This window comes from Leptopilina boulardi, unplaced genomic scaffold (genome assembly GCF_019393585.1).
Source record: "Leptopilina boulardi isolate dan_hultmark-lab unplaced genomic scaffold, ZJU_Lbou_2.1 LbouV2_300, whole genome shotgun sequence".
NCBI classification, from domain to species: Eukaryota; Metazoa; Arthropoda; class Insecta; order Hymenoptera; family Figitidae; genus Leptopilina; species Leptopilina boulardi.
Genome location: NW_026137864.1, coordinates 1,060,434 through 1,076,492, shown reverse-complemented (window position 1 = coordinate 1,076,492; position 16,059 = coordinate 1,060,434). Strand labels below are relative to the sequence as shown.

The following is a 16,059-nucleotide window of genomic DNA, read 5'->3' as shown; positions in this document are numbered from 1 at the left end:
CAGTAAATTAGAATTGCTGAAAATTATTAACAAAGTTTCAAACAGTAATTAAATTTTAGAGAATTTTGAATTAAAAAAATGTTTTATTTAATTGAATTTTTGAATAATTGGATTGAAATTATTAATTTAGCAAAGAATTTTAGTTACAAATTTTAAAAATAATTGAATTTTTGGATATTTTTTAATTAAAATTGTTGTTTTAAAATACTCAATATTTTATATAAGCTTCCGATTTTAAGTTCTAGGATTTAAAAATTCGAATTACTTAAAATTCTACTGAGAATTCTAATAAATTAAAAATAGATTAAATTAGAATTCTTTTCAAGAAACAGTTGGGTAAAGAGAAATTTTGTAAAATAAAAATTCGGTACTTTGAAAATTCCGTTGAGTAAACATTCGTTTGAAAAAAATTTTGTATTAAATGCTATTTTTTAAAGTAAAAATTTATGTGAAAAATCATTTTTATAGAATAATCATACGCTCCTACTGTTGTGCCAAAAACAAAAAGTTAATCGAAATTTAACAATAGATAGTTTTTTTAAAAAATAATCAGGATAATAATAATAATAAGGAGAAAATGTTGTTTCAGGAACTATATTTGGAGGTGCTAAGACTATCAGATTTCCAAATACATCTGCAACTAGTAGTCCTGCAGCTAATACTGGTAAGTTTCATTTTTTTAAAGATTTGTATCTTTTGTAACAATTTGTAATTGCAACAAATATCTAAAATGGAAAATTTTTTTGTTAATCATTTTTTAAAAATTATAATTATATTAAAATTCTTTATTTTAAAATTAAAATATCGTAATTTTTTAATTCATTTATATTACTGTAGTCTACTTAAGTAAAAATTAAATTAAAAATTAATAAATCCAATACAATTTTTTATTTACAATTTCTATTAAATGAAATGATTTGTAATTAAGTATAATATTATAATAATTATCCATAGTTGAAGATGCAAATCTATCAAAAGGAACTGATGAAGCAAATATCGCTGATGGTGAAATGTCTGTATTCACACAAAAAGCTAGTCTTATGCATTTGAATAATAGCAGTAACACTTGGGAAGATAAGGGATCAGGTCAAATAAACGTAAGTAAAAAAAATGAAAACTATATTATTTTTGCAAAAATATTATCTACTATACTTAATATTAATTTGACGAATAATTTTTAATTTTCCAGTTATTATTCAATATGAATACAATTAAATTGCGTTTCTTAATGCTCAATGCAAATAATACAAAAGTTTGCTGCAATCAACAAATATCAAGCGACATGAAATTCTCCTTTAGAGCAACTAGTGACACAGTAATTACTTGGGTAATTCCAAATGAAAAAACTAAGAAACCAGATTCATTCGCCGTAACATTTAAATCTCATAAATTGGTAAGACAATTTTCAATAATTTATTAAAACTTATAATTTTTAATTATTCAATTAATTTAAAAAAAAAAATTTAAACAACTTTAAAGCATTTTGGTTGAGAAAAATATATATTTAGATTTTACCCTATTTTTCCCCTTTTTTCAAATAAAATTTTCCCTATTCCTCCCCTTTTTTTTTTTTTAGAAAATTTGATGCTGTGAAGCCAGAAATAAAGACAAATTTATCAACTTTAATTATTAATTGTTTTTTTTTTTAATTTACAGGCGCAAAAATTTTTGGAATCAGTTCAAAGTTATCAGCAATCGTTGGATAAAAATTCAAAACACGCGAGTGAAACAGTTGAAAAAAATAAACCAGTTGATAAATCGAAAGAATCACTATCAACTTTATTCAAACCAAGTGCTGGTAGTTGGGAGTGTAAAATGTGTTACATTAGAAATAATGCAGATAAAACAACGTGTATTGCTTGTGATACACCGGCTATTGAGAAAAAAGATTCAAAAGATTCACTCTCAAATTTATTTAAACCAGCAGCTGATAGTTGGGAATGTAAAATGTGTTACGTTCGAAATAATGCCGATCAAACAAAATGTGTCGCTTGTAATTCACCGGCTGTTGTTGAGAAAAAATTAGAAACAAAAATCACTTCACCACCAGTTGTACAAACACAAATTGCTAGCGGACAAAAATCACTTTCGGAATTATTTAAACCCGCCGTTGGATCATGGACATGTCAAGGATGTTATATGGTTAATAAAAGTAATGATCAATATTGTCCAGCGTGTGATTCACCGAAAGATTCATCAATTCCACCAAAACCAAAGACAAGTATTTTTGGTACAAATTCTGATAATTCGACTCCAAGTCCATTTTCTTTTGGATTGCCACAAACAAATAAGGAACCTGCAGTCAATTCTCCTGCAATCAGTTCACCTGCATCGAGTGCATTTTCATTTTCTACATTGAGTACCAATAAACCTAAAGGTAAACAATTTTTTATTTACATTATTGTATGCGCCGGTTTTGCATTTATCTACTAAAAAATTTCTATTTACTACTTTTTTTTTTATAATTTGCTACTATTCGGATACTTTTTTTTCAGCCTTGTGGTACTAAAACATACTTTTTTAAAAAAAATTTAGAAATTTTTCCAATTTTTTACAATATTGAATTTCTTTATTTTAATTTAAAAAATTTTTATACAATTTTTCAGTAAATTTTAATATTTTTTTTTTTTTTTGAATTTATTAAATATCAGTCTACATTTTTTACAAAAAGTTTTACACACAAAAAATGTCTTTTTTCGTATACAAAGCAGATCTTTATTTTAATTATTTAACAAATTTTTAAATAAAATTCTTCTCTAAATTAATTATTTTCAATAATTTTAATGAAATTCTTCAAAAATTGAATATTATCTAAAAATATTTTTCAATTAGATATTTGAAAAAAGAAATTAAATAATTGTTTTAAATTTCTGAAAAAAAGCAATTTCAAAAAATAAAATTACCAAAGATATCAATTACAAATTATAATTTTTATAAAATTTAACAATTATTTAAAATTTAAAAACAAAAATCATCAAATAAAATTACCGAAAATTTCAATTCAGAATCACATAAAATTCAATTATTTAAAAAAATTTTTAATTTGAAACTTAAAATTGAATTATTAATATTAAATATTTTTTCCTTCCATTATTTGGTATTAGAAATTGAATTCTTTCTAAAATTTTCCATCTAAAACTTTCTGAAATTTAATAATTTCAACAACTACTCTTTCGAAATTCAATTATTTTTAACGATTTCCCTCAAACTTTTTTGAAAATTCAATTATCTAAAAGCATTTTTTAATTAAAAATTTTTAATAAATTGTTCAGAAACAACAATTACCAACAATTTCAATTAAAAATCACTTGAAGTTCAATTATTTTCAAAAATCTGAATTGAAAAAAATCTTTGAAAGTACAATTGCTTTTAAAAAATGTTATCCAAAATTCAAAGAAATTAATAAAAAATCTACAACAATTGAAAGTTTTCAAAAATTTCAATTCGAACTCTTTTGATATTCAATTACTTCTAAAATTTTAATTTAAAATCTTCTAAAATTTAATTACTTTCAAAAATTTTCAATATAAAACTTTCTGAAATTTAATTGTTTCTAAAAATTTAAACTATATCTCTTACAAAATTAAATTATTTTTAATAATTTTAATTAATTAAATTTAATTAAAATAAAAAAATTGACTTTTTCGAATGTTTTTGGAATAAAAAGCGACTTTTTTTCGCCTTAAAGTTGATCCGAGGTCTGAATTGATAAAAATTTGTCAAAATTTTTCCTCAAATTCCCTTTTTAATTTGAGGATTTCTAAAATTCTTAATTTTTCCCGCAAAATTTCTTTTTATTTTGAGAATTTTGATTTTTTTTGCGAATTCATAAAAAATTCTCTATTATTTTTTCAATTTTTCCTCTTATATACCCAATTTTTTTTTTTTTTTTTTTGAATTTTTCTTTATTTATTTACAAATAAATTTATTATAAACTAATCAAAAATTTACAATTTACAATTTTTTTTTGAAATTTGATATTTTTTTGTTTCAATGTATAATTATTATAAAAATTAAAATTTTTTTGAATTAAAAAAATGTTATTCAATTTTTGTTAAATAAAATGTAATTTTATTAAAATTCGTTTTATAATATATTTTAAAAATAAAAAATTTTTTTCCTCTTTTTTATTGTTATTTAAAAGTTAATTAATATTTAACATATTATTCTTATTTGAGTGAATTTTTGTTTAATCAAATTTAAATTTTTTTCCATTTTAATTATTGTTATTTAACAAAATTTACATTTCATCGAATTTTCCTTTAGAAATCAAATTTGCTTTTGACTCAATTTTCGTGAATTGTTAATTGACTCAATTTTCTTTTGAATTAAATTTTGACTTTAATCGAATTTCATTTATTTTTCATTGAATCTAATTGTGATTATATTTATTTATTTTTAAAAATTGATTTTTTAGATGTGCGATTCCAAGTGAGATTTTGACTTTTTCGGAGTAGGTTAACCGATTGCAATGAAACTTTGGAATTTTGTTATATATAGTAAGACTAATCTTTAACGTAAATTTCAGCCTAAAATATTTGTTAGTTTACGAGATTTGCAATAATAACAAAAAATTTTAAACTGCTATATCTTCCGTTCTAATAAACGGATTGAGGTCTACTTTTTTTTAAAATGTCAAGGAAAATGAGAGGAATAAATCTCTTTCAGAACATTTTTTTATAATTTTACAACTAAAAAAATTATTAAATAATAATTGAATAACTTTCGCGCGACTAACTAAAATTCAATCACTTAAACGCTAAAATGATCTTACCTGTGTTTTCTTTAATGTTCCAAAGGATTTTTTTTGTAAATGTAAGTTTAACTTAAGAAATTTTATTAATTTATTAGTATAAACAATCGAGATTTCTGCTAGTTGACGTGCAGACGACATTGCGCACGCAGCATTCTCACATAGCCAACTGACGTGATTCGTGGACTAAATTGGCTATGTGAGAATGCTGCGTGCGCAATGTCGTCTGCACGTCAACTAGCAGAAATCTCGATTGTTTATACTAATAAATTAATAAAATTTCTTAAGTTAAACTTACATTTACAATAAAAATCCTTTGGAACATTAAAGAAAACACAGGTAAGATCATTTTAGCGTTTAAGTGATTGAATTTTAGTTAGTCGCGCGAAAGTTATTCAATTATTATTTAATAATTTTTTTAGTTGTAAAATTATAAAAAAATGTTCTGAAAGAGATTTATTCCTCTCATTTTCCTTGACATTTTAAAAAAAAGTAGACCTCAATCCGTTTATTAGAACGGAAGATATAGCAGTTTAAAATTTTTTGTTATTATTGCAAATCTCGTAAACTAACAAATATTTTAGGCTGAAATTTACGTTAAAGATTAGTCTTACTATATATAACAAAATTCCAAAGTTTCATTGCAATCGGTTAACCTACTCCGAAAAAGTCAAAATCTCACTTGGAATCGCACAGATACATATCGTGGAAATTGTATTATTTGTTGCTTTGTAATCAAGTAAAACTCATAGAAATTTTACAATAGTAAATTTGTAAAAAATTTTATTATTATTAAAGGTAAAATTTTTTTTCTAGTGTAAAGGACATTTAAGAAAATTAGAAATATCATTTTTTTTTAAATTTAATTATAATTATTATAGTTTTAAATTGCCTATGAATAACAGCAGCTCAACATAGGATGTTTTTTTTTTTTTTAGAAAATATCTAATTAAAAAAAGCTTATTAGAACATATTAATACTGTTCATAGGAATTAAGAAAAATCATAAATATGTTTTAAATTAGATATCAATTTTCTTATTAAATAAATATTAAATGTTCTATTTGTTAACAATACTTGATTATTTTAAATAACATTATTTTATTGTCTTAAAATAATGTGAAAAAAAACTTATTTTTCATTAAATTTTTAGGTGCCGGTGATGCTGTCAATTCAACAATATCAACAATATTTGGTGGTGCAAAAAAATCTGAACCAATAAGTACAAATTTCACTTTTGGTATTCCACAACGTCCAACAACACCGCCAACAACAACAACAGAGAAAGCCTATGTTTTTGGTTCGCCAGGAAAATCATTTGACTTTCAATTTAGTGCAAAACCAAATGTTAAATCACCAGGTGGTGTCGGTGCTGGTGGTGAGACAAGTGAAGATGAAGTTGTTGAAAGTGATGACATTTATTTTGCGCCAGTAATTCCATTACCTGAAAAAGTTGACGTAATAACTGGCGAGGAAAATGAGGAAATAATTTACAGTCATCGTGCAAAACTCTTTAGATTCGATACAAATACCAAAGAATGGAAAGAGCGTGGCATTGGCGATATTAAATTATTAAAGCACAATGAAACAAAAAAATTACGTTTAATAATGAGACGTGATCAAATATTAAAACTTTGTTTAAATCATGCATTAACATCAGACATTGACATCACTGTGAGAGATGAAAAAACATGGACATGGTCGGCCGCTGATTACAGTGAAGGTGAAATTGAATATTCACAATTTGCCTGTCGTTTCAAAACACCAGAAATTGCCAAAGAATTTAAAACATCAATAGACAATGCATTGAAGGGTGAAAAAAATTTAAACAATCAATCGACAATAAAAACAATTAAACCACAAACAAATGATATTGAAATTATTTACGAATTGAAAGTATCGCAACAAGAAAAAGAAGAGGCACAAAAATTAAAATTACCCGAGAATTTCTATTCTTATAAATATAAAGATGATTGTCCCGGTTGTATTGGTTGTCGTGAACCAGAGATACCTTTATTCGTTAATAAATCAATTGACTCAAGTCCAATAAAAGCACTTGATTTCAGTAAAGCGGAACAAAATCAAAAAACAACGGAAAAAATTAATCTCTTTAGTTTCTCAGGATCGATAAATAAGGCAAGTAGCGGATTTTTTGGTAATCTATCGACAACTACTTCTGGTAAAGTAGAAAGTCCAACGATTGTTGAGAAAGCGTCAGCGAATTTAGTGTTTGGTGCACCATCGACAATTGAAAAGAAAAATGATGATTCATTGCAAAAAACATTATTGGAGAAACAAAATATCTGTAGTCCTTCAACTAAACTTCCAACGTCAACAGCTGCGGCAACATTTAGTTTTGCAAATAGTTCAAATACAAATGCTAATCCAATTTTTGGCTCAAAACCATTTACTGGCTCAATATTTGGTGGTAATAGTTTTACTCCTTCGCAGAAAACTACAACCCCATTGGGTTCATTAAATACTGATGAGACTGTAGCGCAAAGTAAAACATTATTTTCGGGATTTTCACAAAATGCAACAACAACAACAACAACAACAACAACAGCAGCAGCGTCGACAATATTTGGAAATACAACAGTGGCAGCAACAACACCAACAACACCGAGTGTTTTTGGAAATGCAACGACTACAACAACGTCAATATTTGGAAATACAGGAACAACAACGCCAGTATTTGGAAATGCGGCTACCTCATCGCTTTCGTTTTCTACTTTAAAAAATGCGCCAACTTCTGGTGCAACTCCAGTTCGTGGATTTGGTGGTACACCAATACTTGGTGGCTTTGGATCCGGTACGAATAATAGTATTTTTGGTAGTAAACAAGCGGACAGTACATTTGGCGCAAAGAAAACTGATGATGCTTCATCAGAGAAAGTTAATTTCCTTCCAACGGATAATGCGGTTTCTTTCTCGGCACTTGCTGCTCAAAGTGATCAAAATGCATTCAAAAAAGGTATGTTATCTTTTTTTTTTTTTTTTTTTTTTAATAATCTTTTAAATCTCAAGGTATTTACTAACCGGAAAAAACCGGGAAATAGTCTAGAATTTAAATTGACAGGGTACTTTTTTGAATACAACTTCCAGATTAAGACTTCCGTATTATTCCAGAGCGATTATCTCTCAGTTTTAAAAAATCACAAAATTTATATTGACCTAGCTCAGCATCCGCTGGACCAATCAAAAAGTGTGCCATACATTTTTTGTTCCGAACTTTCTTCTAACTACTTTGGCGGTATTCCCGAACGATTATCTCGGGAATTTAATTTTTCGCAAATTTTTCCAAAATTATTATGAATGTAGCTCAGCATCCACTGGACCAATCAAAAAGTGCGCTGTACATTTTTTGTTCAGAACTTTCTTCTAAATTCTTTGGCGGTATTCTCGAATTATTATCTCGCAAATTTAATTTTTTGTAATTTTTTCCGAATTTGTTTTCTAGTATAGCTCAGCATCCGCTGGTCCAATCAAAAAGTGCGCCATACATTTTTTGTTCGGAACTTTCTTCTAATGATTTTGGCGGTATTCCCGAATCTTTATCTCAAAAATTTAATTTTAGATATTTTTTCGTAACTTTATTTGAATGTAGCTCAGCATCCGCTGAACCAATCAAAAAGTGCTACATACATTTTTTGTTCGAAATTCCCGAGCGATTATCTCGAAGATTTCAAAAAATTAAATTTAAATTAATTTTAAAAATAATTTTTACTTTACAGAATTTTCAGATGCCAAATTTTCATTTGGTAGAATTTTTATTTTACATAATTTTTTTTTACACAACTTTTGATGTAAAAGAATTCTAATTAAATTGAATTTTAATTTATCAGAATTCTTATTTAATAGAATTTTAAGTGCTTCGAATTTTTAAATGCTAGAATTTTCAATTCACCGAATCTTAATTTGTCCAAATTTTTATTTGTACAAATTGTTATTTGATAGAATTCTTAAAACGTCAAATTTTCATTTATCCGCAATTGCAAATGGTCAAACAAACAAGTTTCAGACAAATGAAGATTCGTCGTTTCAAAATTATATCAAAATAAGAATTCGTGTAAATTAGCATTTGACTGAATTTCTTTTTAATTATAAACTTTTACTTAACTAAACCGACTTTTTATTGAAGAAAATTTTTATTTCATCAAATTTTAATTTAACCAAATTTTGATTAAATAAAAATTTATGTGATTCAAATGTTTAAATGACAGAAATTTCAATTCACCAAATTGTAATTTGCCTAAATTTTTATTTGTACGAATTTATCATTAATAGTATTTTTGAGACGACAAATTTTCAGTTATCCGAAATTATAAATGACCGAATAAACAATCGACGGAAAATTTTCGACACAATTTTTAAAATTGACTAATTACAATTTTCTTGACAATTTACAGATCCAAATTTCGCATTTGAAGGAGCTGGTTCCTCAGTATTTGGCGCAAAATTCCAAAATACTAGCAGTACATTAAATACATCGAAGAATAATTCCAAGCAATTCGAACAAGATGAAAATGACAATGAGGATGAAGCAGGTGAAAATGAGCAAGAACATGATCCTCATTTTGAACCCATCATTCCTCTGCCTGATGCTATTGAAGTGCGAACAGGAGAAGAAGACGAAGAAAAAAGTAATTATTCAAATTTTATTCAATATTTACAAATATTTACGATAAATTCTACATTTTAATTGTTTTTTTTTCACTTATACTGTCATTTCGTTAATATATTTTTATTTATATTTTATTTTTACACATTTGATTGTTTTGATTGGATTACTTGTTTTTTGTCAATTTTTTTTTTATTCTAATTGTTTTTTTTATGTTCTAATTAAGAAAAAAAATTGTTTGAATTATTTTTTAAATAATAAAATAATTTTTTTAAAAACAAGATTTTAACGTTTAAATTACAAAAAATAAAGTAAATTTTAATTTTATAATTTTTTGATGAAATTTTTGAAAATTTCAGTTAAAAAGAAATATTTTGAAAAAAAACTTTTAAAATTGATGCATTTTTAAGGAAGTTATGAGACGAAGCTAAAGTACGCAACGTTTATATAAACGATTTTTAAAGAAATAGGGTAAGTCCACGTCAGAAATATCAGAATCTGCAAGTGGTTCTTCGATTTTAATGATACTTGGTAAAATTATAGCTTTATATAAGAGCAATGTGTAAGTAAAAGGAATTTTTAAAATATCTAAAATTGTAGGAGTTATATCACTTTTAATTTTGATACTGCATTTTTTTCTTTCCTTTATATCTCAGTCAATTTTCAACCGATTTTGATGAATCAAAAACGATTTTTTTCAGAAAATTACGTATTTTCAGAAAATTTTAAAATAAAAATAAAATTTTGTTATTTAAATAGAAAAAAGTAAAAAACAAAATTTCTTTTAGATTTTTTTTCAATTTCGACCACATTTTTTAATTTTTAATTTTTTAATAATATTCCTTTTTATTTTATCTTTAATTTAAAAAAAAATTCATCCTGGAGACTTTTTTAGATCTCGTGATATCGTCCTTTAAGTATTATAAGTCTTCATCAATTTGAAAACCGCAGGACTTGCTTCTATCATTACTTTCATTTGTTTGTTGAAATTTTTTATGGTTATGAATAACTATTTGTTTTAGAATCCTCTAAAAGAAAGCGCTAAAAACTTCAGCTACAATTTCAGGTTGCATTGTTAAGGTTTCATTACAATTTATTTTAAATTATAAATATTACAAAAAATAAAAACTTTGCTTCAAATCTATTAATAAAATATTGATTTGCTTGAATTTTCACTTGTTTTAGTCAAGTAATTTAAAAATAAAAACATTATTATGCGAAAGTTTCTAGTTTGTAACAATAATATTATAAAACAAATGAAAGTAGAAACACAAATCTGGATCCTAGTTTTCTTGAGATGTGGATATTTAAAGAACGATATCACGAGATCTAAAAAAGTCTCCAGGATGAATTTTTTTTTAAATTAAAAATAAAATAAAAAGGAATATTATTAAAAAATTAAAAAAAAGAGGTCGAAATTGAAAAAAATCTAAAAGAAATTTTGTTTTTTACTTTTTTCTATTTAAATAACAAAATTTTATTTTTATTTTAAAATTTTCTGAAAATACGTAATTTTCTGAAAAAAATCGTTTCTGATTCATCAAAATCGGTTGAAAATTGACCAAGATATAAAGGAAAGAAAAAAATGCAGTCTCAAAATTAAAAGTGATATAAATCCTACAATTTTAGATATTTTAAAAAATCCTTTTACTTACACATTGCTCTTATATAAAGCTATAAGTTTACCAAGTATCATTAAAATCGAAGAACCACTTGCAGATTCTGATATTTCTGACGTGGACTTACCCAATAATTTTTTAAAATAAAAAATTCTATAATTTTTTGCCTAAAAATTATTTTTGGATATACTTCCGAAGTAGGGGTACCTCCGATTTTAATAAAACTTGGTATACTAACGTATTTTGGTGCGCTGATTACGAAAATGATAGTGAAAATTGGCGCAAATTTGATTATCATGGTAAAAACCATAAAAAACACCATAAAATCATGGTTTTTTACGATTATCTCGTAAAAAACAAAACATTTCGAAAAAAGTTTTAGACAAAAGTTGTAGATCTCAAAAAAAACACACATTTTATGTTTTATGCATTTTTTACCAAAAGTCATTATTTTTCGAGAAAAATGGTCCGAAAGTAATTTGCGGAAATTGTGGGGTGGAGTCTACAGCAGCGGTAAATGCAAAATAGTAAACACGGCCTTCGGCCGCGTAAGGTACTGCTCGCTTTTCTTTTGAAAAAAAAACCTTGACGAGAGGGGGTGGATATGGCCGAAAGTATTTTGCGGAATTCGTTAGATCCTGACTAATGGTGAATATGATACTACATACGAGTCAAATAATATGTCTAACCATGACTGCTGTATATGTTTTCATTATCATGGTTTTTTTCGTTTTTTGGATTTTTCTCGAAAAATAATGACTTTTGGTAAAAAATGCATAAAACATAAAATGTGTGTTTTTTTTTTGAGATCTACAACTTTTGTCTAAAACTTTTTTCGAAATGTTTTGTTTTTTACGAGATAATCGTAAAAAACCATGATTTTATGGTGTTTTTTATGGTTTTTACCATGATAATCAAATTTGCGCCAATTTTCACTATCATTTTCGTAATCAGCGCACCAAAATACGTTAGTATACCAAGTTTTATTAAAATCGGAGGTACCCCTACTTCGGAAGTACACCCTTATTTTTTTATAATTTGTTGATTAATAAAAAATACAAGAAATATTTTTTAGACAAAAAATTATAGAATTTTTCATTTTAAAAAATTATTTCTTTAAAAATCGTTTATATAAACGTTGCGTACTTCAGCTTCGTATTATGAGAATTGAAAAATAAAAAAACATTTAAATTCTCTAATTTTGAAAAATTTATATTTCGTAAATATGGCTTGATGAAAAAATTTTGAAAAAAAAACAATGAAGATCTCTTTTGAAGTACCAAACGGTAAATTTGAAACGGATCTTTGAAATTAAAATATTTAATGTAACTTAATTTTCTCATTACAGTGTTCTGTCAGAGAGCAAAATTGTACAGATTCGATTCAAATACAAAAGAATGGAAGGAGAGAGGTGTTGGTGAAATGAAAATTCTTCATCATATTGAAGGTGGGACTTATAGAATTTTATTACGTCGTGAGCAGGTACACAAAATTGTTTGTAATATGTTATTAAATGCTGATTTGGACTTTGAGCCATTGCAAACATCAGATAGAGCATGGATTTGGGCTGGAATGAATTATTATGATGGTGAAGCAAATCTTGAAAAATTGGCTGTGAGATTTAAAAATCCAGAATTGGCATCACAATTTAAAGAAACAATCGACAAGGCTCAACAGGATCTTCGTGAAAGACCAAGCATCAAGCAAGGTAGTTAAATTCCCATGTGAATTTGATTGTGATGAACGAAAAAAAAAAATGCTTCATACCTTGCTTTATAAAAGTGTGTGTATGTGTGTCACATTCTTCTTCTTCTTCTTTTTTTTTTTTTTTTTTTTTTTTTTTTTTTATTACAAACGTTGTATTAATTTTTATAACGTGCTTTCATTTTCACTTTATTATTATTATGTAAAATATTTTCATTTTTCTCCGAGAGAAATCAAAAGAAAGAAAAAAATTGTTAATTTATTTTCGATATTGTAAAGAGTTTTTTCTGCTTTTATTTTTTTTTTTTTTATCAAATTTATATAATAATGGATTTTTCTATTAGTTTCGATATTTTTTTTTTTTTTTTTTGATTAGATTATAATTTTTATTTTTTTTTTAATCGATGAAAGGGAACGATTGTTCTTATTTTCTTTTATGTTATTTAATTTTTCGACTCAAAAATTGTGGAGAAAAAAAAAAACTTGTCACGTTTTTTATACTATTCTTTATTAGGATTTTGTTAATAATTATAAATTGCTTTAGATTCTTTTTAAGTTTCTGTACAATAATAGAAGAAATAAAAACTTGTGTATCACATTAATTTTTGGTGTTTAAATTTCAAAAAAAAAAAAAAATTTCACAAAATTTCATTTCTTCCGAAGAGTTTTTGAAAGAAATCTCTGTGTGTGTGTTTCTTATATTATTATGAATTTTGTGTGTGTAAGTAAAATATTTAAGTCTATAAAATTTTCCTTATTCAGTTTTTATGGGAATTTTATAAACAAAAATAGTCATTTTCGCATTATTTATCCTCTTTTTTATTGTATTTTATTTTATTTATTTATTTTTTATTCTAATGATATTATTTGGGAAAATTGTACTGTTTGCAAGAGTTTATTGTTTTTGCAGTAAAAGAAAATGTCAGTGATTCGACTGATCAGGAAAAATACGATCAAGATGAGGATGATGATGATTACGTGGATGAAGGAGATGAGGAGGAAGATTTTGATGGTGAGGAAGTGGAGGAAGAGGAAGTCTCTTATATGTTTGAAAAAAGAGCCACACTATTGGCACAAAATAATGATCAAACGTGGACAAATCTTGGAATGGGTTATTTGAAAATGTTTTATGATTCGGAAATTTTTGGCGCTCGTATTATTATGGAGGCTGATAATACTGGTGAAATTGTCAGTAACACCATTATCAGTATTGATACTTCTATGCAGGTATTTAAATGAAAATTATTATTATTATTTTTTTTTAATAATTTATGAATTATATATTTTTGTTATTTATTTATTTATTTTTGTTTTTGCTATTGCATGCTTTGCATTCCTTAGTTAATAAATAAAAAAATATCCGTGAAAAAATATATATTTGCATTTAAAGAAAACAAAAAGTCAAAGAAATTAGAAGAAAAAATAGAGAATTTTAATAATCCTCAAATAAAAAAGGGAATTTGAGGAAAAATTGAAAAAATTTACCAATTTGTAAATGTAAATAAATTTAAATATAAATTTAATAAATTCAAAAAAAGTATGTTTTAGTAACAAAAGGCTAAAAAAAAAAAAGCAAATAAGTATCTTTTTCGTAGATAAATGCGAAGCCTGCCTTTGTTTGTTTTTATTTATTAATTAAATTTTTTTTTAACATAATTTTTTTTTTTATTATTTATTCAAAAAAATGTCTTTGTCAACAAATAATAATTTTTACCTAAAAATGTATGATTTATTTTATTTTTGTTCAATTTTAAGGTCGTTGGAAAGGAGTGTATGTGGACAGCTTACGATTATGCATTGAATCCTCCGAAGAGACGATTATTAAAAGCCGTTTTTTCATCTCATCAAGGCGCAGAAGAAATGTACATGAACTTCGATGATGTAAGTAATTTTTTTTTTTTTATTATATTATTTACTGAAATTTTAAATTCTCGACATTTTTGAAGAAATTTTTGTATTTTTTTGTATTATTTATTTTAATTATAGTAAATAAATTTTAATTAATAAATAAAATCAAAATGCAAATTACTAGAAATGTAATTAAATAACAGAACTGAACAATTAAAATAATTCTAATTATATAATTTATATTTATTTATAAAATTTAATTATGTAATTTTATATATTTACAAATTAATTAATTTAGATAATTATTTAGAAATTTATCATTTCTATATTACAATATTTAAAATAATATAAATTATCATTTTTTTCTTAAACAACAAATAACTAATATTTAAATACTTCTTTTTTTATTTTAGGGTCAAGAATATGCGAAAGGAGCCGAATTAACGGATCAGCCAGAAATTTACATTCCGGACGATGAATAAAAAAAAAAAAAAAAAATAGATATGGCATACGATAATTAATTATGAAACTTTTGTGATGAAACATATTACGTAGTTGATTATTTATGAGTAAGTTTAATAATTTTTAATGTATAGATAATTTTACTTCTCTTACAATTGATTTACTTTATACATTATGCCTGTAATTTTTGTTTCTCTCAATTCTAATTTTTATCATAAAAACAAAAAAAATCCTCAGGAAACTTAATTATTGTGATTAATCATAGCTTTTCATTAATAAATGAAGGGCTCAAAAAAAAAAAAATTATCTATTATATCGGCAATAATAATAATAAAAAAAAAGAAAAAAATATTCTTTTTTTTCGTGAGAAGACGATCGCCAAAATAATAATAAAAAAAAACTATTTCATTCATTGGCCCGTGATAATTGTGTTTAAATTTGATTAAATTTTATTTATAATAATAGGAATTTGTATAAATTATTTTACGATACTTTATCATATTATAAATTTCGCAAACTTATATTAAATTAAATAAAGAGGATTTTCCAAATATAAAAGTGGTTATGAGTTTTCTTTTGATATCCGCATAGTTTTTGCAAAAATTTTTTTTATCTACCAAATTATAATAATTTCGTACATAAAAAATATGTTAATATAATATAAAAAATTAATGATTTCAAATAATAATTGTGCAAATTAAAAAAAAAAAAAAGTTTCTTTATGTAAGAAATTAAAGATACTAAAAAAAATGTAAATATGTAAGGAAAAATTGTTAATAATATTAAAAAAAAAAAAAAATAAATAAGGCAACAGCACGCGGTATTCCCAAGCGGTCACCCATCCAAGTACTAACCGCGCCCAACGATGCTTAACTTTAGTGATCAGACGAGAACTAGTGTATTCATCGTGGAATGGCCGTTGCCTATAATATTATTTTCATTTCATGTTTACACTCATAATGATCTTATTTAATTAAATTGATCTTTAAATGTAATTTCTTTGTTTCTTAAATTTTTCTTGAATAAAGAAGAAAAAAAAACATGTTTATTTTG

At 24.8% G+C, this 16,059-nt stretch overlaps 2 protein-coding genes and 1 non-coding gene across 3 annotated transcripts in view; 2 read left to right on the top strand and 1 right to left on the bottom strand.

Annotated features, from left to right (window-relative positions):
- Positions 1-15,470, top strand: part of LOC127282517 (E3 SUMO-protein ligase RanBP2-like) — a 28,928-nt gene extending 13,458 nt beyond the window's left edge. Inside the window, exons 6-15 of the mRNA XM_051306789.1 lie at positions 590-664; positions 955-1,097; positions 1,190-1,393; positions 1,657-2,377; positions 5,906-7,726; positions 9,162-9,395; positions 12,341-12,700; positions 13,607-13,923; positions 14,452-14,577; positions 14,958-15,470. Of these exons, the coding sequence (XP_051162746.1) occupies positions 590-664; positions 955-1,097; positions 1,190-1,393; positions 1,657-2,377; positions 5,906-7,726; positions 9,162-9,395; positions 12,341-12,700; positions 13,607-13,923; positions 14,452-14,577; positions 14,958-15,026 (4,070 nt within the window). The 3' untranslated portion in view covers positions 15,027-15,470. The remainder of the gene's footprint in view (positions 1-589; positions 665-954; positions 1,098-1,189; positions 1,394-1,656; positions 2,378-5,905; positions 7,727-9,161; positions 9,396-12,340; positions 12,701-13,606; positions 13,924-14,451; positions 14,578-14,957) is intronic.
- Positions 1-16,059, top strand: part of LOC127282524 (3-ketoacyl-CoA thiolase, mitochondrial) — a 208,842-nt gene that overhangs the window by 188,398 nt on the left and 4,385 nt on the right. The gene's annotated exons all lie outside the window — the stretch shown is intronic.
- LOC127282640 (5S ribosomal RNA) lies at positions 15,812-15,930 on the bottom strand. Its single transcript, XR_007843225.1, has one exon. It is a non-coding gene; the product is annotated as a 5S ribosomal RNA (ribosomal RNA).